The sequence below is a fragment of the Drosophila busckii genome, chromosome X (assembly GCF_011750605.1).
Source record: "Drosophila busckii strain San Diego stock center, stock number 13000-0081.31 chromosome X, ASM1175060v1, whole genome shotgun sequence".
Taxonomy (NCBI): domain Eukaryota; kingdom Metazoa; phylum Arthropoda; class Insecta; order Diptera; family Drosophilidae; genus Drosophila; species Drosophila busckii.
This window is the reverse complement of record NC_046608.1, coordinates 2,295,343-2,323,033: the sequence shown is the minus strand read 5'-3', so window position 1 is coordinate 2,323,033 and position 27,691 is coordinate 2,295,343. Positions and strand designations below refer to the sequence as shown.

General features: G+C 40.1%; 1 protein-coding gene across 2 annotated transcripts; it reads right to left on the bottom strand.

Annotated features, from left to right (window-relative positions):
* On the bottom strand, positions 1-27,617 carry LOC108607245 (transcription factor Sp9). Of its 2 annotated transcripts, none has more exons than XM_017997927.2 (3): positions 26,607-27,617; positions 2,533-2,894; positions 1-1,817 (listed from the first exon to the last, which is right to left on the bottom strand). In XM_017997927.2, the coding sequence occupies exons 1-3, from the start codon at positions 26,721-26,723 to the stop codon at positions 227-229; spliced, it is 2,070 nt and encodes a 689-aa protein (XP_017853416.2). In that variant the 5' UTR covers positions 26,724-27,617; the 3' UTR covers positions 1-226. The 2 variants fall into 2 exon arrangements, with proteins under 2 accessions (XP_017853416.2, XP_017853417.2); XM_017997928.2 differs by having other exon boundaries at positions 1-1,802; positions 26,607-27,616.
* Between the last annotated feature and the right edge of the window lie 74 nt (positions 27,618-27,691).

The following is a 27,691-nucleotide window of genomic DNA, read 5'->3' as shown; positions in this document are numbered from 1 at the left end:
ATAAAGAAAATGCCATTTATTTATTAATTTATGTACTGCACCTGCAAAAACACCTAAGGGACTTACAAAATGTTACGCGTTACTAAAAAAAAATATTATATCGTATACGATATATATAGCTGAATTATATAGAACAAAGTTTATAAGTTAGAGAGGGGGGGTGGGTTGCGGTAACCCGGGAACCCATTTCTGCTCAGTTGGTGAACAGAAAGGGTCCCAGCGAACCTCAAACCATCGGCGGCTTTATATCGACCAGAGCGCTGTGATCCAATCGATGATCTAGCCCGGGACTGGGCGCCGAGGCACCCACCAAATGATGATGATGATGATGATGCAGATGCGCATGCGGATGTGATTGCTGTTGTGCAAATTGTTGCTGCTGCTGTTGCTGTTGCTGATGGGCCGACTGGTGCGCATGTTGCTGCTGCTGTTGCTGCTGTTGTTGTTGCTGCTGTTGTTGCTGCTGCTGATGCTGTTGCTGTTGTTGTTGTTGTTGCTGCTGGTGCTGCTGATGTAGCATCACCGGCGAGCCGCCCGCGGCGACCATCTGGTGCGGCGTGGCCAGGTGCAGACCGCCGCCCAGCAGTTGGTTGCTGGACGTGCTGGAGGCGCTGTGCGCATGCAGCGAGGTCGGGGTGCCGGGATGGCTGCCAGCTGCATTGCCGGCAACAGCGTTGGAGCTGGATGCAGCAACATTGTTGTTGTTGCCGGTATTGGAGCTGGCGGAGCCACCCCCGCCGCCACCGCCTGCGCCCGTCTGTTGGCCACTGGACGCGCCGCCCAGCCCGTTGGACTCACCCGACTGATTGGCAGGATCCTCAGAATCGCTGCACGACTCCGAGGAGCCCTTTTTAATGCCATTCGGCGCCGTGCCGTTGTGCGTCTTCACGTGCTTCGCCAGATGGTCGCTGCGCATAAAACGCTTGTTGCACACGGGGCAAGCAAAGCGCTTCTCGCCGGTGTGCGTCCTCAGATGCCGCTGCAGCTCGTCGGAGCGCGTAAAGCGCTTGCCGCAGAACAGCCAGTTGCACACAAAGGGACGCTCGCCGGTGTGCCAACGCAGATGCGCCTTCAGATGCGACGTCTTGCCGTAGACCTTGCCACAGCCCGGGATGTGGCACGAGTGGATGTTCTTCTTGCGCAGATGCACGCCAGCCGGCCCCAGGCGCTCCGCCTCCTGGCAGTTGGGGCAGTCGCAGGTGGCGCGTCCCGCATAGCGACGCTGCGAGCGCGGCGACGGCGTCGTCGGGGGCGTCGATGCCTGCGGCGAGGCAGCCGTTGCCGCCGCCGATGGCGAGCTATGCGGCAGCGAGAAGCCGCCAACGCCCTGGCCCGGCAGCATGCTCTTGTACGTATCCTGCAGCAGATGCTGCCCGGAGCCCAGCAAATGCGCCGTATTCGACAGCGAGTGCGACAGCGCCGAGCTGTAGTCCGTGCCCGCTGCGGCGGCGCTGGCGTAATTCGCCATCGTCGAGTGCATGCCCGCAGCGGCGGCGCTGCCCATGTCCAGCCAGCTGCCCGCTGCAGCGGCGCTGTGCATGTCCCACCAGCCGGAGTTGACGCTCGCCGCCTCGGCGGCCTTATGCGAAACCGCATTGAAGGGCCAATCGTACGGATGACGCGAGTAGACGGAGCCGAACGCGGCGCCCTCCACCTTGCCCAGCAGCCCCTGGTGCATGTGATGATTGTCCGCCATGCTGGCCATGCTGGCCGTCGATGTCGCTGTGTTCGGAAAATATAAATCGCTGCCATAGGCGGACGCTGAGCCACTAACTGCCGCGCAGGACGAGGCGAGCGGCCGACTGTAAGGATAGATGCTGAAATTACTCACAAGTTGTATAGAGCGAGCTGTTGGCTGAGCAACGCACAGTGGTCCACATTGAGCGAGTGGCGCCAAAGCAAAAAAGTACAAAATATCAAATACTCAAATATGTTTTCAATGAATTTCTAAATATTTTATTGCACTTTGCATGAATATTCATTTTCTTTTCTTTCTAATTATTCTATAGCTATAGTTTATCTTATAACATTTGAATTCCTTCTAATCTCAAATATGTTTTCTATGAATTTATAAAAAAAAATATTACTTTGTATAAGTTTTTTTTTTTTCTAATTTAAACTTTTTCTCATATATGTTATCGATGCATTTAAAAATATTTATTATTGTGAACTGCAATTTTAAAAGACTAAATTCCTAATTCTAATTCTGTTCATGTATTTTTATATTTTATCTAATTAATATTTCACAAAATAAAATCTAGCAAAATTTGTACTACTTCTCACTACTCTCTAGCTCTCTCCCTCGCCCTTTATCTCGTATTTATTATTGACAACTGGAAGTTTTAAATAGTATTAGTTGATAATTAAATTCCTAATTCTAATGCCTTTATAACTTTTTAATAATTTGAAAATATTTTAACTAATTAATATTGAATTTGTTGAATTGCATAATTTCTCTTTCTCTCTCTTTGCACTTTTTTTTGGCGACTCGTCTCTAATGCGTGGACCACTGTGCGCCGTTGCGCTGCTTACCTAGCGGTAATGTTGACCATCGTGCTGCTGCTGCTGCTGGCGCTGGAGGAGAGACTGCGCGAGGCCTGATTGTTGCCGCCGCCGCCTCCGCCGCTGCCGCTGGAGCTGGAGGAGCTGGCCGCCGAAATGGCGCAGGGTGAGTGTTGACCAACGCTGCTGCTGTTGCTGCCACCGCCGCCGCCGCCGCCGCCAGCGGTGCCGCTGCCACTGCTGCCCGCCGCTGGTGAATTGGGGCTCTTCTTCCAGGGATGAAAGCCCTTGCCGACTGCCGCATCGGCCAGCGGGGGCGGCGATTTGTTCGACAACTTGTTGCATTGGGCGGCCAGCATGGCCAGCGGTGTGCCTCTTAGGCTGGGGTGATCCTGCAGAGAAATATAAGAGAGAGGCAACAAAATTAATTCAAAATTTTAGCGTGGGAAATTTTACTGTGCGAAAATTGCATTTCTTAATTAAGGCGAGAGCGCCTTTCGCGCGAAACTCCAAATTATTCAAATACAAATTAGTTATGCTCAATTTCGCTTCCTGTGGCCAACAACAACAACAATGAGAAGAAGAAGCAGCAGCAGCTGTAGAACACAACGGTTTCTAATGCCGCCGCCACCGACGCCAAGCCACAAAATTAATTCGCTACGTAAATCAAAACTGAAATTTGCTTTTAGCGTTAAATGCGCCAAAGTTTTTACGGTCTGCAATTTTGTATATGCTAAAAAAGATTTTTATGTTTTCTTCGCGGGTACATTTGCTAATACGCAAGCTTGGTCAACTAACATCAAATTTAACAATACAATAACTAAGAAAATTAAAATTTGTTGCTGGCACAAAAGTTTATATAAATAGCTAACGTTACAACTTATTAATAATGTAAATTTTAAAATTATTTGAAATAAAAAGTCAAATTTTCACACTGCTAAGTATTTAAGTATTGCAGCTTTTTAAAATTTGATATTATCTTTTTAACGCTCAATACAGCTTAAAGCAATTTCAAAACTTTTTTCAAATTTGCCATCAGCTTTTTACACTAAAAACTGTTTCAAGTAAAAAACCAATTTTCCACATTACTAAATATATAATTTATTCTAAATATAATCGATTTTTTTTCAAAATTTGTATTAGATTTTTTAAGCTAAAAATAGCTTAAAGCAATTTTGAAGCTAAATATATTTTCAGCAAGCGTACAAAAACTGCGACTTGAACTCTGAATCGCTTATACAATATTTTGATTTACAAGGCTATAACAGCGAGGAGTAGTAGGAGAAGAAGAAGAAGAAGCAGAGGAACCGCAAGCAGCCCGAGAAGGAAGTCATTAATAGCCTCCTGCGCTGCGGCGTTGAGTTTTTTCTTTCATTTTCATTTTTTGTTGTGTTTTTTGGCCAAAACTAATTTTCAATTCCGCTCTAAATTTGTTGTTGTCTTGCTGTTTTCTTATGCTTTGTTGCCTGCTTGTTTTTGTCTATAAATTCTGACACTTGGCCTGGCCTGGCCTGAGACTTGCTGTCTCACTTGCTCAATCACTGTCGCTCTTTCGCACTGAAATTCTTTTTTTAGGCTGATTGACGACGGTCGAGAGAGAGGATTGCTCTGATCCTTTTTGCTGCTGCTGCTGCTGCTGCTGCTGATCCTCATCAAACACATTTCGCTTGGCAGCTCAGCAGCTGCTTGATGCACACACTGAAATTGTCAACATGCAACAAGCAACAATCAGCAACCAGCCAAGCAACAACAAAAGCAATTTTTCGTTTTTCGACTGGTAAAAGTTGATTGGGCCACTTTTTCGTTTTTCGTTTTTGGCTTTTGGCCGCCCAGTAGTCAAGTGGCTGACTTGGCTGTCCAAGCGAATTAAGTTAATAGTTTCAGTGCAGCGATTTTACAGTTGCCTAGTTGGCGTTTTTACCGTTGGCCTCGTTGGCCAATTGAACACAGCACACTGGCCGTGGCAACCGGCAATCAACCCAAAGCCACAGACCCACAGCCAGAGATCCACACGGAGTACGCGGAAGCTGCTATTTGTCGAATAATTGCCGGGGTCGCGGCCGCCCTACTGGCCCCCTACCCACCCCCACCCGATGGAACTATTTCCGCATTGCAGTGAGGGGAGTTGCACGTTTATAGCCCCTGACTATGCAACAGACAGGTGCCTGCCCCCCTCCCCCATGCTCTTGCCATTCTAATGACATTCGAGGCCAATTCAGTTCACAGAATTACTTATACAAGGATGAGCTCTCTAACTGCCAGCCACCGAACTACTTTGGCCTCACATCGCCAAAGCCTAAACCAAAGCCAAAACCAAAGTTTTCAGTCCAAGCTCTGCGCCAGTTCAAACATAATTGGAGCAATTTCAACGTCGTGCAACTGCGCGCCTGGCTTCCACTCCATATATCCATGTGAGTCTCTGTGTGTGTGTATGGCAAGAAAATTATACAAAATGATATCGGCGCAGGCAGTCAAGCAGTCAGTTAGTTAGTTAGTCAGTCAGTCAGTCAGTCAGTCAGTCAGTCAATCAAGTCGATGCAAATTAAAACACAACTTGATTTGATTAATCGATTAGACCCAAGCCACTAAATGAAAAACATGCTCGAAATACTCAAATAGCTAAGACTTAAGTTCAGTTCAGGCAGCTTAGACGGGTGTGTTCAAAATTTATATGTTATCATCATAAATTTACAACTTTTTATGTTTTATGGAATAAATAAGTGAATTTCTAACACAGACGTATGCAGAAAAGTAAACATTTATTTTATCAATTTATCATTTCCTTCAATTTGTTCCAAAAAGATCAAACAAAGAGTTTCTAAAAATTCAAAATCAATTACATAGTTTTTGTAGTTCGACGAATCGGTGATCTACAGGATTCCATTCTCTCTATCTATCTATTTTCTAATTGCACAAAATGTGCGAATTTATTACTTAGTATTACCCATCAGAATGTTTTGAAATCTTATGACATGTGAGGTTACTTATTTTTGTAATCAAATAAAGGTGTAGAGTAAGTTCGATTAAGGTATTCATTTAAATATATCGTTTACTATTATATATTGTCGATAAAAGTTTGTGCGCTTGCTTGACCTATAATGGAACCGAATAGAGCATAATTAAGGAAAGGAATATAATATATATTGAATCATTTTAGCTACAGTCAGACTCTGGAGCACCCAGATGGCCATTAAGTTCAATTCAGATTAAAAGATGTTGGGGTTAGAGTTAGAGCTAGGTAGGGTTGATGTGATATTTTGAGAAAGGGTTCGTTGTATTCAAGTCCAAGTAGGTTAGCTTAGGTTGGAATGATTTCCAATCAGAGTCGGGAGAACCCAGTTGAACCTTAAGCTCCATTCGGATTAAAAGCTGTTGTGGTGATAGGGTAAGGTAGGCTTGATGTTTGGAGCATTTCTCCACCATTAAACTAAATATACAATTTGAACGATGCTATATCGGTAAAGTGTTCCGATTTCTCAATTTGGATGCAGTTAGTCAATTGAAATCAATTCGATTTGCGATTCCATTAAGTACTCGATGCCCGATGTATCAACAAAACATTAATTGTATGCCGAACAAATCGTTTTTGTTTGAATACAATGGCTAAACAATTTGTTTGGCACTTGTGCGCTGTAGGGGGCGCCACCGGCCCATGGCGCCACCGAGGCGAGCAAAACACACTGACCGACCGACCGACCGACCGAGCGAGCGACCAAATTAGCGCAACGAGCCACTGCAACGCCTCCCAATTGGTAATGGAATGGAATCGAGGTACGACTCCAAAATGCATGCGACAGCGCATTCTCTAATTTATGTGTGTGTGCTTCACACTACCGATATTTCGGATGCATGCTGTCTCGCTTGCTTTCGCTTGCAACATCAAAGCGAAGCGCCGAGTCCAAGCCACAACGAATTTAGATTTTTCATGTTTTTATTGTTATTGCCGACGCGTTGCCGAACGCTCTCGCTCGCACAGTCTCTATCTCTTTCACTCGCTCTCTCTCTCTCTCTCTCTGTGTTGCACTTTGTTGCACTACCTACTGACGCCGCCGCCGCCGCTGCCGCTTCAGCTGTAAATCATTAGCAACGACACCTGCTGTGAAAATTATGACACCGCCTCCGATTGATGTGGCCCTAACTTGGCTATCGCTATCGCATGAAAGGTGCTGAACCTGCAGCGCCAAACGTTGATAGCGCCCGCTGCGAGTTCCAGATTCCGGATTCCAGCGCCCACCTGCTGCGTTAACCGAATTTGTTTAGCGCGCGCGCACGCCCCTCGCCCCACGCCACTGAGCTCGAGCAAAAGAATGACATTTAACTGTTTTAATTAGCCAAATGCCAGCGCGCGGCTTAGACCCTTTGATATGCGACCACCAGGACAGGACTACTGCCCATGCCAAGTAGCATAGCTATGGAGCTAAAAATTATAGTGTCTAGCAGCTCTTTGAAACTTAAGTGCATCGAGCACTCGCAACTGTTTGTGGACTAACTTTGCCAATTGCAAATAACGTTAACTGTTTGCGGTTCGCTTGAAACTTAAACATGCAACATGCTTTTGCTGTTGCTGTTGCTGTTGCTTTTGCATGTTCACAAACGTTCGCAGCGCCTAACAATTAATTTATAAGGCTTAAAAGTTCATTAAAAACTTCTTGAAACTCTGAAGCGCTGCGGCCTCATGCTTCATGCACTAGACTTTGTTGCACAGTGTAGCAATCAAAGCCAAAGCAGGCCATCAAACTTGCCTCCGAAAATTTTAGAGTCCGGCAAAGCCGAAATAACGGCGCCAAAACAAAAAGCAGTTAAACTGTATTTCCTTCTTTTATTTTTTGTAGTTTGTGTGATTTTAAATTGCGGCAAACACTGCAGACAGCAGTTGAATGAATGAAGTTGAAGTCGACTTGGAGTGGAGTCGAGGCGAGTCGAGTCGAGTCGAGTCGAAGTTGGCACTGCGGGTCTCTGGCCTGGCTACCCGAATACGCGCGCGTTTTGCGGATGAGCCTTTACTAAAGTGGTGGCCAGCTGGGTGGGAGGGGTGGTAGGGTGGGGTGTGCGCATTTTCATAGGCAATTAAAAAAGTTCATTGGTTTTGCAGGCAGGCAGGCAACTCGGGCAGTTAGTCTCGAACTGGAAGCTAACCAGAAGCTCAAGCTCAGGCCTCTAGCCCTCGGGTGCAGTTATTTAGCTGAAGGACGCGCCTCGCTCTCTCTCTCTCTCTTTCTGGGTTTGGGTCTGCACGTAGCCGTTTGCCATTAGCATGTAAAGTGTAAACTAATGGCTTTGATTTTTCGGTCCCAGCAGCGTGGGAAACTGCTCCAGCTCCAGTTGCAGTTGCAGCTTCAGCTCCAGCTATAGCAGCATTTGTTTGGCTCTTGGCCCTTTTCGGTTAACGCCAAGTCGCAAAAGTGATCAAGCAGCAGTCGTTGTGGCTACTGCTGTCTAAGAAGTTTATTAAAAAATTAAAGACACAGCCGCAGAGCCACAGAGCAAAAGGGAAGCAAAAGGAATAAAACGTATTGGGAGTATTAAGTAGCTTGGAGAGCGCCTGGTCTTTTAATTTTCGTGCGCTTAACCAACTTTGTCTGTGGGGCAAGAGAGTTCCTTGGAACTCTGGAACTGGTCCTGGCCCAGTTCTGTGCTGCTGCTCTTATAAGTAAGCCATACACGAAAACTCATTAAGAATGAGAGACGCGGCTCGGCTGAGCGGCTGCAAGCGAAGGCTCCAAAAATAACAAAATATAAAATAAAAATAAAAGCAGCCAGCAAGGCAAGCAAACTAAAAAAAATTAATGGAGTTTCCAAACGCGCAGACTTTTTCATCATAATTTTTTGTCTCCACCCCCCCCACCCCCTGCAAGTGGCTCGCTCGCTCGCTCGCTCAGCTCAGCAGCCTGTTTGCTGTTGTTGTTTTCTTTTATTATTTATTATTTTTGCGAAATCTTAAAATGCGCAGTCAACTCACAACGCACAACGGCTCGAGAGTCTGCGCCAAAGATAATTACGACTCACACACATGCACACACAGATACGTAAGCTGGACAGCATTTTTGTAGCCATAACCCAAATTGATGAAGTGCATTAAAGTGTCTTTAATGTGCGTCCCGACTCGACGAGTCTCGAAATCAAAGTTTAGAGCATCATGTGATGCTTTTACTTAACGAAATACTTTAATTTTATGTGCCACTCTTTGCTGCTCATTAGCCAGACCCCAGCCCAGAGCCCGATTGGTTGCGCTTCATCAGCGCCAGCAACCAAACCCAACCAAACCACCCACTCAAGGTCTAAAATGTCATGATTAACTGACCGCTCATTAAGACCACATGACAGTCTTGCTCTCCCGTTTGTTGCGCCACCCTCAATGGGGTCACATTTAATGTGCCTCATATTGCAATTAATTTGAACTCGAACTTCCCCAAACAGCTCTCAGTTATTATTAGGGGCTGCTACTCGAGTGGCGTCTGCAAGTAATTGGGGTTGACTTGGGCTTTTCAATTAACAAGCCTATCAAGTCGTTCGAGCACTTTAAACCGCATTCAAATCAAGACAATGGACTTGCTATTGCTTTCGCTACTTTTAAGGGAGTTACGTCCACTAATCATGCAGTTTGGCTAGCACTACAATTAATTAGAACTAAATTATCAAGGCACTACTGATTAATTTGAAATTAAATTGAAAGTGTTGCCAGCTAGTATTTTGATTTTATTTTTTAGGCTTGCCAGTTCTTTCAAAAAACCTCAGTATATAGTTAGGAAGGGAAGCGAAGAGTCTTATTATTTAGCTAAAATAAATTTGTGCATAGCAGGCAGAAGAGGCGTGGCAGCTACCAAATAACATATACATATATTTCTGATCAGCTTCTGTCTATCTCTCTGTCTTTCTGTCTGTATGAGCGCTAAGATTTCATTAATTATGCAAGCTATGGACACTAAACTTCGTACATAGCTGTGTCTAAGTCCTTAGCAGATCGACTTTAGTCTAAAATTTTTACATCTGCAACTCTTTCCCCAGAAATCAAGAAAAACTCAAGCAGACAGAGCCTTGATGAAATTTAGTTCAGTTTCAATATATGCAAACATCAATTTATTCTTAATTATAAGCTTAGTCTTCATATAAATATCGATCTAAGTCAAAATTACAGTCTGTCTGTGTTTCTGTATGTATGAGCGCTACGATCTCAGCAACTATACAAGCTAGAGACACAAAACTAAAAATGTAGCTGCGTCTAAGTCCTTAGTACATCTATTCTATTATACAATGTTTATATCTGCGCCACTTCCACTACAAATCAAGCAGAACTCTAGCAGGCGTAGCCTATAAGCAGCTAACTTGAGTTTTTATATATGCGCACATCATAATCAGCTTATGGTTAACTATAAGCTTTGTGTCAATATAAAAATATAAATATTGTTGTTGTATAGTTGAATAGTTCTATTTACTACATTTAATTAATTAGGATTTCTTATACGCATTTATATGAGTTTTCTTTTCTTACTACTTAGCCTGAAATTTCTCCCCATCACTCGATAGTTCTCCCCAGTTAGCCGCACATATAATTTGCCTACGTTCCGCACTTTGTTCAACAACTCTTTGGCTAAAAACAAAAACGTTAATAAACAATGGGGGCGTTTGAGGGCGACTGCAAAAGCAAAAAACGAAAAACCCAAAAAATAAATAAATAAAACCGCAGCACTGACGACCACTAACTCATGGCGTCATTAGCTAAACAACAACAACAGCAACAACAACAATACAAATAAGGTACTTAGCTGTAATTTGGCCTGCCCGCTGTTTTAACCCCAAAGCAAAGAGCAACGAGTTGGCAAGTGTAGGGTTTTTGTTTAACACTGTGCGGTGTAGTTGGTGACAGGTGCAAGTTGCTTGGCTTGGCTTGGGTTTTGCCCCACGCCGCGCCCCGCGGGGTAGAGAACTGAATCGAAGGTCAGCTTGCCGCCACTAACACTAAGTGGAGCTCTAACTGTATTGAATAAAAATTCTAAGCATGAATCGGCGAGCATTAATTAATTAAATTATGTGTGTGCTGCTTTTGCTTGTAGGTGTTGTTGCTATGCCCGCCGAGTTGTTTGCATGTGGCACAGACACAGAATTTGCTACAGGCACTAACAATAAAAAAAAAAACATTATAAATGCAAATAAAAAACACACACACAAAAAATAACATGGAACTGTCAATGCTCTATAAATAAAATATAAACTTGCAGCAAGTTGCAGGCGCCTTTGCATTTATTTTTTTGTTATTTTTTGTTTTTTTGCTGCGCAAATTAACATTTTGGAAACTTTTTAGTTGAAAGCTTAATTTTAACAAATATTTACACGAACAGATAGAATCTTTAGCTCATTTGGTTTATAGTATGAACAAATTTAAACGTCGCCCCAAGCTGTCGATGCTCATGTCGATGGTCAGGCGATCATGAACATGACTGAGGCTTGTTGTTTTTTAGCTGTTGCCGTTGCTGTTGTTGCTGTTGTTGCCGTTGTTGCTGTTGACTGGGGTTGGGTCTCTCTTGTGCATAAAGGCATGCCAAATAGCGCCCCAGAGCCAGGCCAGTCACTTAGACAACTCGACAAGTTAGTCAAGTCAAGACAAGTCGAGACAACTCGAGACGCGCTCAGCTCAACTCACTCACTCACTTGCTTATTTAGTTAGCTTATGCAAGTGTATGTGTGTGTATCTGTGTGTGTGTGTAGGCGTGTGCAGCTGTGTGTCTTCATTAGCATAATGAGCTTGATTGAAAGCAAGTTGATATTGATATTTATGGCACAGCGATTTTGATTGATTTTCTGCAGCAAACGCTCGATTTAGTTATTTTTTTATATTATTTACATATTTATAGTTTATAAGCAAAATAGTTCAATAAAAATATTTGTTTAAATTATTTATACTTGCTTGATTAGATTTTTTTTATAACAATCAATCAATATTTCATTGCAGCACTATAAGTTTTCATTAGCAATTGCTACTTAGTCTTGCTTAGTTTAATAAAAAATGTAGCTAATTTTTTTAGATTTAAAAAAAATATAGCCATCATATAGATATACTTATATATTAATATTAAGTAGACCTCATAAGCAAATGCGTAAAATGTTTTTTTTTTTCAACAATTTTTTATAATATATGACTAAGTAATAATTTTATTATTTATTTTTTTTTGCTTAGCAGCTAGTAACAAACACAAATAACTTTATGCTACCCTGCGACATTTTATATAAAAATTTCAAAGTGTAATGTCATGAGCTCAAAATGCTGCCACATTTTTCAAATTATTTTGTGGTAGTGTCGATAAATCTTTAAAAAATAAATAAGCAAAAATTCATATATTTATATATATATATTAAAATAAAATGAAAATATGTTGTATAAATTAAAATATTAAATAAACATTTTTTTATAATTTATTCATATTTTCTTCACTTTACCACTGCCATTGCTCATCGTTTATATTTATAAAGTATTTATCAAGAGCAGCTCTTACTTTTATATATATATATATTTTATTTTTATATAAAATAAGCATTTAGTAGATTATTTTCGGTTTATTTTAAGTGCACTTAGAACTTTTCATGGGCCAGTGCCAACTGTACTACTCGTATCAGCTTATAGTGCTAATGCTAGCTAATTATAAATGAACACACACACGCACACACACACACAGATGCACTCACTGTTAAACGCCGCTAAGTGTTTCGAAAATGGCGCAGTAGGAGACAAAGGTCAAAGTGCAAGGCTGCAAATGCCGCAGCCAGCAGCGAAACTGAATGGAAAATGTTAAAAATGTTTTTTGTTGTGTGTGTGAGTTTTTTGTTTTTGTAGCGAGAGAAGCTGGCAAAAGGGCAGTGCATTTGATGGATGATGTTGGGATTGGGTTGGGATTTGGGCTGGGCAGGGATGCTGCGCAGGATGTGCGAGAACCGTTGAAATTAGAAATGAGCAAGCTGCTACCCCATGTTGGGCTGCGCGCCAGTCAAATGTGCAATTTTGTAACAAATTAGCAAGCGAAAGAGAGCGAGAGAGTGAGAGAGCTAGAGAGGGGCGCTTTGTTGAATGAAAAGTGCCGTTGTGATTATCACTGCTGGACGCCCATTGAGCTAAGCCGCATGCCTGAGAGTTCAGAGCTGAGCCTAGAGCTAAAACCAGGACTCAGCCGCTTTGGGCTTAAGTCTCTTAATGCGCACACAGCGACAGAGAAAGCAATAGTGTGTGCGAAAGAGAGAGAGCGAGAGAGCGAACTGCTCTGCAATCAAGTGTTAGGCCCATTGTGCCTGCCACTTGACCCTGTCTGTGTTTTAAACAATGCGCACTTGATTTCAAAACTAGGCGCACTGCTTTGAGCCTAAAACAACATTTTTTGGTTAATAATATTTCCAGTAAACTGTGAATTGGCAACACACACACACACATATATACGAGCTGCTGCTTATAGCACTTCCATGGAATTGCAGTTTGCCGTTTTATAGTTTTGGCCCAAGGCGCAGACACACTTAAAAACTAGTTCCTGCCACGACACCCCCCCCCACCTAAACGCGTACTGCGCCTACAAATTTCAACTCCAAAGCGTCCTTATCATTAAAGCCACGCCAAAGTGTGTTCTAATTGCAGAAAAGCCAAAGCCAAAGCTAAAAAACTTTTGCCACATGCCACAAGCCGCGGCTACTGCTGTTGCTGTTGCCAGTCTATGCCGCGTGTTTGTGGTAATTGCAAATTGCAGTGGCATGCAGCTGCTACACAAAACGCATAAAGCAAAGCAAGGCAAAGCAAAAAAAATAACCAGACAACATGAATCCCGTTGCTTATACCCACACCCATAGCCATTTCCATATTCATTTCCAATCCCCATATTCATTTCCCTGCCTGCCCGAACCGGCAGTTGCATTTGGTTTGCTGACTTGGCCTCAAAACTGGCGGCAGCTTTTAATTAAAAGTGACGATTGTTTAATCAGTGACAGGCCCACCAAACACGCCACACACACACACACACACACACACACACACAAACTATTTTATAGGCCTAGTCGATTCAGTTAAGTGCTGCAGTTTAAATATTTATAAGTGATTTAACTAATTAAATATGACAGTGTGGCAATTAACTAAGCTGCAACTAGCGCAAGTGAGTTGAGCAAGCAACTTAGCCAAATAAAAATCGATTGATAGGAAGCTAAGGTAAGCTAGGTCAATTATGCAGTTAGCTAAGCCTTATATAGCAGTCAAGTTATATGCAATTGTAGCCAACTTCTTGTAAACGAAACTAAAGCGTAGACGATTGCATTTCGCATTGGCAGCAATGCAAACTTTTGTACTAGCAAAAATCATTTTAAAATTGCCTAAAATATTTTTAGTTTTTAACTAATTTATTTAAATAAAATAATATATTTAATTTTTAGCTACAATAATTAAGTTCAGTGCTCAAAATTGCTGCAGTCAAGTAGCAAAATTTAAATGATTTGAAATTTTTCTTAAGCGTCGATTCACTTTAGCATGTTGTTGTTATTTATATCACTAAGCTGTGCTACTAAGCATTTGTTTATACTACATAATATATTTTTATGTTTATTTGGTTAGATTCAAGCAACGTTAGCTACTCACAATAATGTTAAATTACTTATAAAATGCTTAGACAAAATAAACATATAAAGTATAAGCTATAAGTTAACTATCGAGCAGTTTACTTATTATAACAGTTTCTGCATAATATGTAAGCTGAAATAAATAAATATATAATTATATAATAAAACGCTTACAACTTTTTGCAAACAGCTTTAGTTGTATTAACTTAAATTCTTAGTTTGCATTTAATTCAAACTCATGCGTATAATTTCATAATCAATTCCATGTTTGTTGCCATAAAGTTTTGCTATATATTTTGTATATATTTAAGCATTTATTTAGCTACATATAATACATATTTATGTACAAGTTTTTGAATTTGTTCTTTAAGTTCAATTGATTTGTTCAAGTTTCAAGTTCATTTATTGCTACGCTGCATTTTTATATTTGCTGCTCGTTGCTATGCGCGCGGTTTAATCTTTCACTAACTTAACTCAAACAAATATATTAGCTAATGCATTTGTGTCATGTAGCAGTCCATTAGGCATAAACAAATTTAGCTTATGGCGTGACTGCTGCATCACGATACATAAACGATATATATATAGCATATATAAAGTTAAAGTTAAAGCTGGCGCCAGTCAGCTTACAAAAAATGCATTTTTATTGTTGCTGCGGCTGCTGCTGCTGCTGTTGCCAAAGTGCGACAATTTGTGTTTACAGCAGCAGCAATAACTGAAACTTTTGCTCAGAATGTGTTTATAATTGGATATGCAAATCAATTTCTTTTCGGCTTCAAGCCACGCTACAAGAGTTGCTGATAAATTGCAAAAGGCTGCTGCATCAAAAAAGTAGCAACTGTTGCTGCTGCTGCTGCTGACCACTCACAGCAGCAGCCAGACAGACAGACAGACACTTGAATGTCTGTCTGACTGTGTCTGCAACGTTTTGCAGCTCATTTGAATTAGCTATATACATATATATAAAGCTAAAGTTGAGTCTGCGGCTACGGACTGTGAATTGCGGCTTCGGAACTCCCGCTGCGTGTTGCTGCTGTTGCTGTTGCTGTTGCAGTTGTTTGCGCTTTGGGCCAACAAAATGCTGCCGATTGCTTTTGGGGTGTCGCTGCCAACTGCCAACTGCCACTGTCTCTGCTGCTGCTGCTGTTGCTGTTGCTGTTGTTGGCTCTTTTGCATATTCATTTGGCAAGGCAGAACACCGGTAGCCAATTGCCTTGGCAGTTAAGGTTGCACCAATTCGTTTAATAATAAATAATGAAATACACACACACACAGACACACACACACACACACACACACTCATGCGTAAGCCGCCAATTTGACTTATTGATTTCTTTATTGCTATACAACTGTATAAAGCTGTACTAGCTACGCGTAGTTAGCTACTGGTGGCTGATTAATAGTCAAGCTGACATAACTTTATGCTTCGCATTTAGGCATTCAAAATTTATGCACATATTTTTTAGCTGAAGCTCGTCACGCTCTTCTTAACGCATAACAAATATATAAAAAAAAAATATAAATGATTTTATAATTTTGTTAGGCCTTAGCGGCATTTAGAAAAACCAACAAAAGTATTTAAACGCATTTGCTGCGAGCGTCAAAAACTTTTGATTAATTAACTGACAGTTTGGCCTATACACACATGTGTGTGTGTGTGTGTTAGCCAAGCTAATAGGCCAAGTGTTTAAGCTGAATTTATTTCAGGCTAACAAAAATTTCTTGATATTTCTTTTAATTAAATAATAATTAAATAATTTATTATATATTTAAAAATCGTTGTTAGCAGTTTGCTGAATTTTCGACTTATGCCCATGTGTGTGTGTGTGTTAACTGTTTAAGCTACACTTATATAAAGCTAAGATTAAAATACATTTTTAGCTGACAAACTTTTCTAAGACAATTTCTTATACTACAACTTTTAATTAAATATATTTATTATATGTGTGTGTTGCCAACTGCTTAAGCTTTCATTTCTTAACTTATAGCAATATCTCGAATAAAACTTTGAATTAAATATATTTGCCATATGCTTAAAAATCGTTAGCTAAACTTTTTGAATTTCACAAAATATGCTAAGCAGCTAAGTCTGTGGGCTTTTGGGCATAAAATAAAGCGATTAAATGAAAACAAATAAGAAAAGCTGCTAAACAAGAAAATTATGATTATTATTTAATGACTCAATAAATCAAAAAGTGTGCGTTGGACATATTGTGACTGCAGGCGCAATTGTGTGAATGTGACTGTGACTGTGACTTGTTGTTGTTGCTGCTGCTGCTGCTGCTGCTGTTGTTGTCTGATGTTTTATTGAGCATTAAATGGCTAATTAACAAAACGCAAAAACACCAGCAAACGCGCGATAGACAACACCGATTAGCTCTCTAGCCAGCAACACCAACAACAACAGCAACACCAACAATATCAACAACAACAACAACAACAACAACAACAGCTACTACGATACTGCTGTTTGTATAACAGTCTGTGTGTTGTTGTTGTTGTTGTTGCTGTGTTTTTTATGAAGCCATAAAAAGGCGCCATCAATGATAGTTTCTGATTGAATTTCGCACACGAAAGCGCCAAGGCACGATATATGTTTTAACTGTACAACAGCAAGAATCGTGTATATATCATTTGAATTGAGTTAACAATTTCATTTCAGTTTTATGAGCAGTTAACAAGTTCCGCCATAATTATGAGCAGCGACTGCAATCGATAATGATCGCAGCAACAAGCGATCAACAACAACAGCAACAGCAACAGCAACAATAGTAATAGCCCTAAAGCCCTAGCAAGATTTTTAGCTGCGCTTTTTGGTGTTATTTTTGTTAAATATTTTTTTGTAGGCGCAAAGTAGAAAATTACAACCTGCACACACGCTAACGCTAAATGTAAGCAGCAACAACACAACAGCAACAGCCAAAGATGCAAACTTTAGAGCCAAGAGCCAAACCTTTTGACTGGTCCCGAAAATTACCGACAATTTCAGCAGGCAACAGCAAGAGCGTTTTGGGTTAACCTTTTGTTGTTGTTGCTGCTTGCTGCTTGCTGGTTGCAGTTGGCTGTGGCTTTGGCTGTTGTTGCCTGGGGGCCATTTTCTCAGCTAGCTGTAGACATTTCACGGCTTGGCAGTGAGACTGACGAATGTGGGAACAATGCTGGCGACGAATTTTGATAAACGTTTTAACATTTTTTATTAGTTGTAGAGAGCGAGAGAGAGAGAAAGCGAGAGCGAGTGCTAACTAATTTTATTTGTAATACAAGTTGCTGCTGCTGCGGTTGCCAAGCAGGCAAATTTGTCATGTCAACAGCAGCAACAGCAACAGCAACAATTGCTGTCAGACAAGCGCTTGACAAACAACTTTGCTGGTCAAAGGTGATGCTGTGATTTTCATCAATGGCAGCAACAGCCATTGAGCTGCTCTGGAATTTAATTCATAGCATACAAATTGCTGCTGTGCATTGCTGCTGCTGCTGCTGCTGCTGCTGCAGTAGCAATTGCTGCTTACGTATTTGCATGCAACTTATTTGTCAAACGTGGCAAGCTGGCAACAATTTTCGCGTACACATTTCAATTGAGAAATTGTTGTGTGTGGCAGTTGCAGCCTGCGTCTTCCGCATCTTGCCACATGAGCAACACACTCAGCAGTGTGTTGTGTGTGCTGCTGGCTTGTGGCCCATTTGTGGGCGTTGCATACAAAATTTTGTTTCGGTGCTGCGTTTCAATTGCATTTGCTGCATATTTTGTCGCCGTCGTTTGAAAATAACTTGCACAAATATATGCATGCCTCAATAGATTTTGGCACGCCAGCAACAACGCCCACTTTGCAACACACAGCAACAGCCAAAGCAACAGCCCACTCTTGCGTCTTAACAATTTCTGTGTGTTGTGTTGCCCAAGTGGCTTTAAAATGAAATTGAAACTGAAACGAGTTTTCAGCCTTGCGTCCAGCTTCGTGCCGTGGCAAATCAATCAATTTACTTGACTTGACTTGACTTGGCATATTTCTGCTGTTGCTGTTGCTGTGGCTGCTGCTGCTGCGACGGATAATCGTTGAGCTTCATCAAGCCACAAACATGAAACATGAAACATGAACATCATCAACGCCATTTCAACGCGCGTTGGCTGCGGCTAAAGTTATAAACCCAATTTCGGGCTCAGCGACTGCAACGCGTTCAGCACAAGGACAACATGGCCTACAAAAAAAAAAAAAAAAAGAGCAACAGACGAAAAAAAAAGCATATAAAATGCTTAAGTACACGCTCGCCTGGTGGTAATCACAGCAGATACATCTTAAGCAGCAACAACAGCAACTCATGTTGCTCATGCTGCAGGCTCTCAACAACAGCAACAATGTTTTCGACTGTGTGTGTGTGTGTGTGTGTGTGTGTGTGTGTGTGTGTCGCGCGCTGTAAAGCACGAAACGCTTGCAGCGTTAGCAACAGTCAGCGCTAAAGATGTTGCTGTGGTGCATAAAGTTGTTGCTGTTGACCTTATGACTAAACTTGGCCATTTGACTTAAGCGCGCCAAGTCATGACTACACCTGGCCAAGCAAAACACTTGCTATTGCTGCTATTGCTGTTGTTGTTGAAATTGTTGGTGTACTGTTGGTGTTGTTGGTGTACAATTGCAATGGCCAATTTGGCATATTTGCGCAGTGAAAACTGTGTGGGGGCACAATAGAAAGCGTGTTGCAGCAACACCAACAACACCAACAGCTACACCAACAACAGCAACAGCAATGTGCTGCACTAATTGCACTAGAACATTTCAAATTAAATTAAAAACGGTTGCGCTTAATGAAAGAGCATCAAGGCAGACGGCAATTGCATGCCAGCTTACACGCAACTTTTTGCCAGCAACAGCAACAGCAACAGCAGCAGCAACATGCAATTTTTAGTAGCTATGAATAATGAGAGTCGCAATGCTAAGACGGGCAGCCGCCAAGTGTTTTGCATGCATTTGTCAATTTAGCATGCCATCAAACATCCTTTCAATTTCTTTTTGACAACAGCCGACAAACGTTGCAACTGCGACTGCAGTCATGCCACATGACGCGTTGCATGCCTCGCTAGTAAGCAACGTAGCAACATCGGCGTCGGCGTTGGCGTTGAGCATCGCTTCACATCAGTTGTCAACGCTGCTGCCGCAGTGACAAACGAGTACGTCATTAAATGATTTTAACGACTTCATTTAATGTCTTTAGCAGCAGCAGCAGCAGCAACAGCAACAGCAACAGCAGCAGCAGCCAAGCTGTAGTGACAACTGCAATGAGCTCAAGTTGCAGCTCAAATTTTAGACTGACCAATGCGCAAATGTTAAACTGCGACTGCGACTATAAATCAAATGAATTTATTTAGTTAGTTTTATTTATTATTTACATGCGTACTAACTGCAATTAAACTGCAAAACATTTTTACAGCTATGTGGCGGCGGCAACATTCGGTACGTTTCCTGTCAGCTGCGCCAAGCATACGCCCCAAAATGCCGCCCAGCCCCCCCCCCCTTCCCCCTCCCCCCCCCCCCTGTCTTGTCAGTCAAGCACATTTCAACACTTGCCAGAAATATAGCCACATAAAAAATAAAACACACACACAGCCACATAAAGTGCACTAAAATAAATCCATTTTCACATTTGGACACACGCACAGTGGGCTTAACTGTCAGACCCTTGTGAGCACTGTGCGCACTGAGCTCTGAGTGCATTTTATGCAGAACCAAAAGCCGCCTAAGCAAATAATGCCAAAGTCGCTTGCAGCAGCAACAACAACAACAACAGCAACACAATGGGCAACTGAGCCGCTTAACTGAGCTGAGCTGGCGAAAATCCTTACAAATCGTAGCAACAATTTTTGTTGGCTTAGAGACCAAAACAATGCCCAACAGACACGCAAGAATTTGCACTAAATCTAAAAGTAAACAATAGACAATGACAATGGCAAACGAACAAATGCCAGAGCATAGAACTAAAGTGAGCTAAATAATTTTATCATCTTACTTGGAACGCAAATGATATTTCAAAGTCTATAAGCAACAACTAAAGAAATGAGCAATTTTATTTATTATAACAAAATATTTCATTCGAAATTTATAAATACTTGAATTCTGTTATTTTATTTAGCATTACATATAAAAAAATGTAGCAAGCAGCAACTACAATTTTATATAATAAATAATTAAGCAATAATCAATCAGAAAATGATATTTTAAAGTTTATACTTTTTATTCATTTGCTATAAATAAATTTCATGCGTATATTATATTTATAATTGCATAAAAATATATGAATTTTTGAGTTTAGAAAAAAGTAATTTACTTTTGATATCAACAATTTTTTTAAATAAGAAGAATGCGGCAGCCAACAACTTGAATTCTATATTATATAGAAAATATGTATATAGAAGATTAAAGAAAATAATTTTAGAATTTATATGACGCTACATTCAACAATAAAAATATGTTAATAATTTATTTCTAGCGCATACAGAAAATATAAAAGAGCAATAAAGAAAAAAATTTAATTTGAATTTTATAATTGAAAGATATATGAATTTTTTTGAAAATTTGTTTTTTTATACACAAAAAAAATGTAGCAAACAACAATTTTAGTTTTAATATACATAATTATAGTGTTTAGCTAATAGTTTAGTATAGAAAATAAATTTAGAATTTATTTGTGGCTACATTCAACTATTAAAATATGTTTGCTATTTAAACATAAAATAAAAACGAGCTAAATAAGAAAATGTCACTTTATATGATACAAAAAATCTTCTAAATAGATTTATAAGAATTATTTATACAAAATATTTATTCTTTTCAACTATTTATAAACATTTTAATATACAGACTTTGCATGTAGTAACGCAATTATTTGTTGCTAAAATATCTTGAGAATTTGAAATATACAGTTGGAGGTTAAATGAAATAATTGATTTTAATAAGCTGCAGATTTCATGTCTGCAATGCATTCTTATGGCCACGTCAAGTCTATTTTAAATATAGACAATCTCTTATGTGGCTTAGACACGCATTCGGATACGAATCTGTGGCTTTAGCTGTATCTTTTGCTCGGCGCTGGCTGCACAAAGTTTATATCGATTTCAGGCCGAACATGAAAAATAAAGAAACAATACAGCAAAATATTTTTGCGACTGCACAAACTGCAAAAACTGTGCCTGCGCCTTTTCGGTATGATTATCACAATTATCTGTAATTCAGACCATAAATCATTTCATTCTGCAGCAAACTTTAAACGTAACCCAATCTGTTGTTCGCTCTTTTGCTCTGCCTCTCTTTTTATCAAGTTATACAACGCTTAAAAAAAAACGCACACACACACACACACATACGTATATAAATAAATAACTTTGTGAGCTGCCTGGGCTAACTAAACTGCGACTGCGACGTTGCTTGATCGTTCGGGCTGTTGGCCATATAAGGCAGCAGCAGCAGCGACGGCGGCAGCAGCAGCAACATTGGTATCGACAACGCCATTGCCGTCACCAGCTTGAAAAGCAAATTTACAGCACGATCAAACAATTCAAAAAACAACAACAACAATCGATTGATTGCACTCAAACCCCAAAAGCAACAATGAGCTGCAACACTGAGCACGGGTCTGGCTTAAATTGTTGTTGCTGTTGCTGTTGTTTTTGTTGCTTTTAAGGTGACCACTACAATTGGCCTACGAGTTGTTATTGTGGTTGCTGCTGTTGCTGTGGCTGTGGCTGTTGCTGTTGCCATGCATTAAAATTGATTAACTCGTGAACTTGCATTCAAATCAACGCTGGCAAACGTTTTGACATCGTGTCAACAAAATTTATAACAACTTGTTGTTTATGTTGCAGCTGCTTTTTTTTTTTTTTGTTGCCGATTCGACAAGCAACAAATTAACGATTATGGCGAAAGCCAAAGCGTTCAGCTTCAAATAATTTCCAACTGCGCAGACTTGCATATATATTATATATGCTATAGCTATGTCAATTTATTATTATGTCGCTGTCAACAATTAACTTTATAGTCATATCTACTACCTACACTTGTCGTTTTATTATTATGGCTAATAGTTTCTAGCTAAAGTACAAAACTATTTAATACACTTGTATGGCAAGGGGCGGGACGGGGCGGGGGTTGGTGGGCGTGCCAGGCAGCGGCTGTCAGCGCTTGTCAACGGTAAAACTAACATTTCGTTGTCAGTCCAAATGAGTGTTAAGTAATAGACTCGCTCGCTCTTGGGCCCAAGACGCACAAATGGGCAAAGGCAAAGGCAAAGGCAAAGGCAAAGGCAAAGGCAAAGGCAAAAGCAAAGGCAGCAACTCAACTCGTTGTGGCTAATTAGAAGCTCGCGCTGGCCAACAGCAATTGCTCTAAATTGCGGTACATTTTGTAATAGTATAAGAAAAACAAATTGCATTTAATTCTAGCAGCAAGCGCTACTTAAATTCTAATAACGCTTTCAATTCAATTATCAATTTAATCAATTGCATTTATTTGTTGATGTAAATTTAAATATTTTCCAATTTAAAAGAGCTCAACAGTATTAAACATAAGCAAAAGATTTAAAATTGCATTTAATTCGATAAGAACTTGCTACTAGCACTTAATTTTAATTATCTATTGCATCAATTCCATTCATTTTTGAAATAAATGTAGCGCTCAGTTGAAATATTTTTGAATTGAAATTGAAAATAAATGACATTACATTTCATTTCTATGCTGCATTAATTTCAATTACCAATTCAATTAATCTACGCTGGAATTAATTTAAATATTTTCAATATAAAATTGAACTCAACCCAAAGATTGTTTGCAATATTATTTCAACAATTTATCTATCTAGGGAAATTCACTCTGCTGAGCTATCAAAGTTATATATTTAAATCAAATTCTAAATCTGCGCCAAAAGCAGCTAAATAAAAAGTTAAAGCTAAAACATTTTTGAATATATTTATTATTAGCAGCTACTAATATATAAAACAAAAAAATATTGTAAAAATATTTTGTTAATATGAAAAACATACATGTGCTTAATTATATTATGTGTCTGTTTTGTAAACTAAACAAAACTTAATTGAGCATAAGCAAAAATTAAAATCGCAGTTAAAAGAATCGAATTACTTGAATTATTTGTGCTCAATTCGAATTAATTGCAAAAAATTGCAATAATTATTGTAATTGTAATTGAGCAAATTTATCTAATGCGTAATTACAATTACTAAACAAAATATAAATGAATTACTTAAAATAAACTTCAATTCACTTCAAATGAAACGAAATAGCAAAATTATTATGCAATTGTAATTGAGCAAATTAATCCAATGACTTAACATTAATGCGCCCACATAGCCCAAAGTCTATTGCTTTATATTTTATATAAATAAATCAAGCTGACATATGTTAATGCAGCAGACAGTGCTAGTGACGCATTTTGGTCAGGGACATGGCTTATTGAATTACTATGCAAATTGTTGTGCATTGCGTATACGCAATGTCGAACAGCTGGCAGCGCCATAAACTGCAAGTCAGTGCCGCACAGGCACGCACAATCTTTAGTTATTATAATTCGTACACAGTGTATTGTGTGTTGTTGTAAATTGAAAAAGACTAGCGCAGGTGGGGAGGGGGGAGTAGGAAAATGCGCGGCGCGGCCCTTTGAAAGGTAAAAATGCGACCTTGCTGGAGAGCTCAGTGCGCTTGTTGTGGCTGCTGCTGCTGCTGCTTTTTATTTCTGCAGCATCATGGCAACTAATTTTCCAAATGACGCAAGTTAATTGCGTTTGGGCCAGGGCTCTCTATTGTCAAAGGTGAAAAACGCGCACAAAGCGTTGGCCGCATTCATTAAGCCAAATCAAACATTGAGTCAAAATGTCGAGCAGCGTCGAGAGAAGAATTTTGCGTATAAAATTCAATTTTGACTGCAGCTATGGGTCGCGACCTATGCTGACAGCCGCCTGCTGTCAGGGCTACCGAACACTGAGCTATTAATGCGACGCCCTGGCGCCTAAACGCAGAGCCTGCTAGCAAACAAATTAGTCAATGACGCGGCGTTCTTTGGGCCAAGACAAGAGAGCAGACAAAGTCTCGAAGCAGCAGCAGCAGCAGCAGCATTTGGTATTTTCATTAATATATTATTGCTTAATTTCTTTTGTTATGCTGATTATGCCGACAGACAGACAGACGGACGCACAGACGGACGGACAGACGAACGGACTGGAGACTTAAGAGCGAGCAATGATGTTCATGGGAAAAACGGCAAAAGCGGCATTGCATGATTTTCAATAACTTAACAGCCTCAACTTGATACACACACACACACACACACGTATATACACACACACATACATGCTTGTATTTTAATAAACTGTATGGCAGCTTCTTTTGCAGCAGCCACATATGTGTTTGGGGCTTGAATGTTAATTTCAGTTTGTCTTGGTAATTTATCATATTTTGTTGTTGTTTTTGTTGCTGCTGTTGCTGTTGCTGTTGCGTCTTTTTAAACGCTTTTAATTAAAACCAATGCGCATGTGTAACTTTCTTAAGCAGCGCCCTAAGTTCAGCTTAGCACAGTCGAGTCGCAAGTCTAGTCTTGAACATGTCTAGGCCATAACGCTTTGAACTTGGCCGACAGCGCGTTTGTTCAATGATTGATGTGGTATTAATTTTAATAAACGCTTGGCCAACTCCATCAATATGCATATATATATTTTTTTTCAAGCACCCCCCTTAGCCACTACGCCTCTGTATGTTGGCGTTATAAGATTTACACGCAGTTGCGTGGCGTCTGCACTTTGTGCTTGTGGCATGATGATGATGGACTTCAGCTGAAGGGGGCAGCGGTGCGGGGGGCTGTTGCACGTAGCCAGTTCTCAACAATTTTGCGCCTATTTGGCGCAACTGCTTTATGACCATTATTGGCGTTACTAACTCTATTAAAAGTGTCATGCAATTTGCCCACAACAACAACAACAAGAACAAGAAATGCGCATGCAAAATAAATATAAAAAATTATATGAAAACTCATGGAACGTTAAACGCTTTGCTTAACTAAGCAATGACATAAATGATGGATTAACTTTCATTAACTAAGCAAAGACTGCATTTGATTAATATTGTTATGTAAGTACTAATTTGTTTAAAACAAATATTTTTATAGCACAACAATTTTATTTAAATTCAAAGCTTAACTATATTGTAATAATTTATTTTTATAATTTAGACTGCTCTAACTTTATTTTATATATATATAAACTTATGCATATTGCAATTAGTTTAAGAAAACAACGAAATTTTTAAGCTAAGCTTTCAACCATTTTTTGTTATAATCTTTTATTTGTATTCAAAATTTCATTTCTATGATTCGAAATATTTATATAAATTTTGAACTCATTTTTTTGTCTATCAAAAATTTTATATTTTTTTTTGTCATAATTATGTAAAAAAAATTGAACTAATTTGTACTGAAAATTAATTTACAAAAAATTAATTCAAAATGTTTATATATATTTTTTAAGCTAAGCTTTAGATCATTTTTTTCGTCTGTGAACAAATTTGTAATAATTTATTTTTATACTTTGACTTTTATTTATTTTAATTAGTTTTGAGAAACAAAACGAAATGCAATAATTTGTTGTTTATTAACAATGTTGTAATAATTTATTTTTATACTTTGACTGCTCCAAACTTTATTTAGTTTTACATTAATTGCTCGCATTTTGTCTGTGTCATAAACATCATTAAGCTTGATTATGCATTTAATTTGATTTTATTTCGCGCCAAGCGGCAAATTATATATTTCATTATTCAGTTTTTGTTGCGGCTTTTGGCATTGCTTTAGTTTAATATATTAGTGGGTCGCAAGCGGCGCCAGATCAAAGCTGAGAGATCATTAGCTAAAGATCAGTAAATTTTTTTTGGCAGACTGTTAAGTGTTTGCTTCCGCTGCAGTTGGCGAAAAGCGAAAAGAAAAAGTCAATTAGCTGAAAAGTCATTGTGCTGTTGCTATCGCTGGATCGTATCTATAGCTCGTAATACGATACGATTGACTTGGAACAAAAAGCAAATCAAGCAAAATCATTTCATCGTTAGCTTCACACCTCAGCAACTGGGGACTGGGACTGGGACTGAGACTGAAACTCAAACGAGCCTGGATAATTGATTTCAGCAGCGGCGCATACCTGAAGTGCTATCTCTCTATCTATACATCTATCTTTCTAGCTGTAGCTGTGGCCTCTGAGTATCTGTTAAGCTGTAGCGTGAAATTCGTTTGCACACAGATCGCAGAACGCTGAACAAGCCGCAACGAATCGATTTGCAGCAGCAGCAACCAACAGCAACCAGCAGCAGCAGCAGCCACTTTCAATTGCCAATCATTGCTGCAGCCCTTTTGGGCTTGTGAGTTGAATTTCTCACTACAGTATGTGTGCATATGTATGCTGACAATTGTTAGAGCTGCTGCTGTTCTTATTGTTGTCAACTTTTATAGCTTATCGTTTATCGCTTATCGCCTATCGTTTTATCACTTACCGGATTCACTTGCGGCTTCTGCAAATGTGTGGCAATGTTGCTTATGTTCATGCCTGCCATTGCTGGTATTTGTGAGCCGTACAATTGGCCGGCCGTCGGTGTCATGTCCGTTAGCATTTTAGCTGCTGCTGCCGCTGCTGCTGCTGCTGCTGCTGCTGCTCCTGCTGCTGCTGCTCCTGTTGTTGTTGGTGTTGTAATTTTGAGGCGTACAATGATTGTATTGTTACTCTCAGTTGTTTGCTCAGTTAATTTTCTTACTGTGTGTTGCACAAAAAATAAATGTTGCTGTTATTGAGCTGCTGCTGCTGTTGTTGTTGTTGTTGCTGTTGCAGCATCGAATTAAGCGTACGAGAGCGCGAGCGCGTGCAAACAATAAAAAATATGCAACAAAAAGGATTTGCTTATATGCAAGGATCTCTTTGCTCTAGTTTCTTACACTTGACACTTGTCACTGTTGTGAGCAACTGATTGCTGCTGTGCGCTGTTCCGTGTTTAATTCACTTTGCCGTCGGCTGCTGTTGTTGTTGTTGTTGCAACTGCAACTGCCACAGGCCACTGCTTACTGTTGTTAGTTTGTATTGTTGTTGTTTGTTAACTGTCGTTGTTGTTGTTTGTTTGTTTTTAGCACATTTAACACAAGCGAAAGAACTGAAGCTAAAAAGTATAAAACGCGCTGTTCAATAAGCAATAAAAAACCAAAAAAAAATTTAACGAATTCTCGAATTGTTGTATTGCAATTGCTAAATTTCGATAAGCTAAGCAAGCTGCTCTTAACGCACTCTTTGTTTATTGTTGTTGCTGTTGTTGTTGCAGTTGCTGTTGCTGTTGTCAGCTTGCTGTGTGTTGTTGGCGTCGGCGGCGACGTTGGCGACAAGGAGGCGCCTGCACAAAGCAACACCAAAAGAAATGTTTGTATCCGCGCAAAAGTTTTCGTCGTCGTCGCTGATCGTTCAAAGGCTTGCAACTGTTTCCACGCGATGCCAGCGCAAACAAAAAGCTTGTGGCAGCGCTTCAGCAGCAGAGACGACAACCGACGCGTTCCCAGCCGCGTATTCTTGTTGGCCGCAGCAGCGACGGCGACGCTG

Bases quoted from the DNA above. Each gene is read 5' to 3' on its own strand.
- LOC108607245 (XM_017997927.2), bottom strand. From the start codon at position 26,723: ATGCTAACGGACATGACACCGACGGCCGGCCAATTGTACGGCTCACAA. The intron at 2,895-26,606 runs GTAAGTGATAAA...ATTTCTCTGCAG, and splicing joins AGAAGCCGCAAGTGAATCCG to GATCACCCCAGCCTAAGAGG. The intron at 1,818-2,532 runs GTAAGCAGCGCA...GAGTAATTTCAG, and splicing joins ATGGTCAACATTACCGCTAG to CATCTATCCTTACAGTCGGC.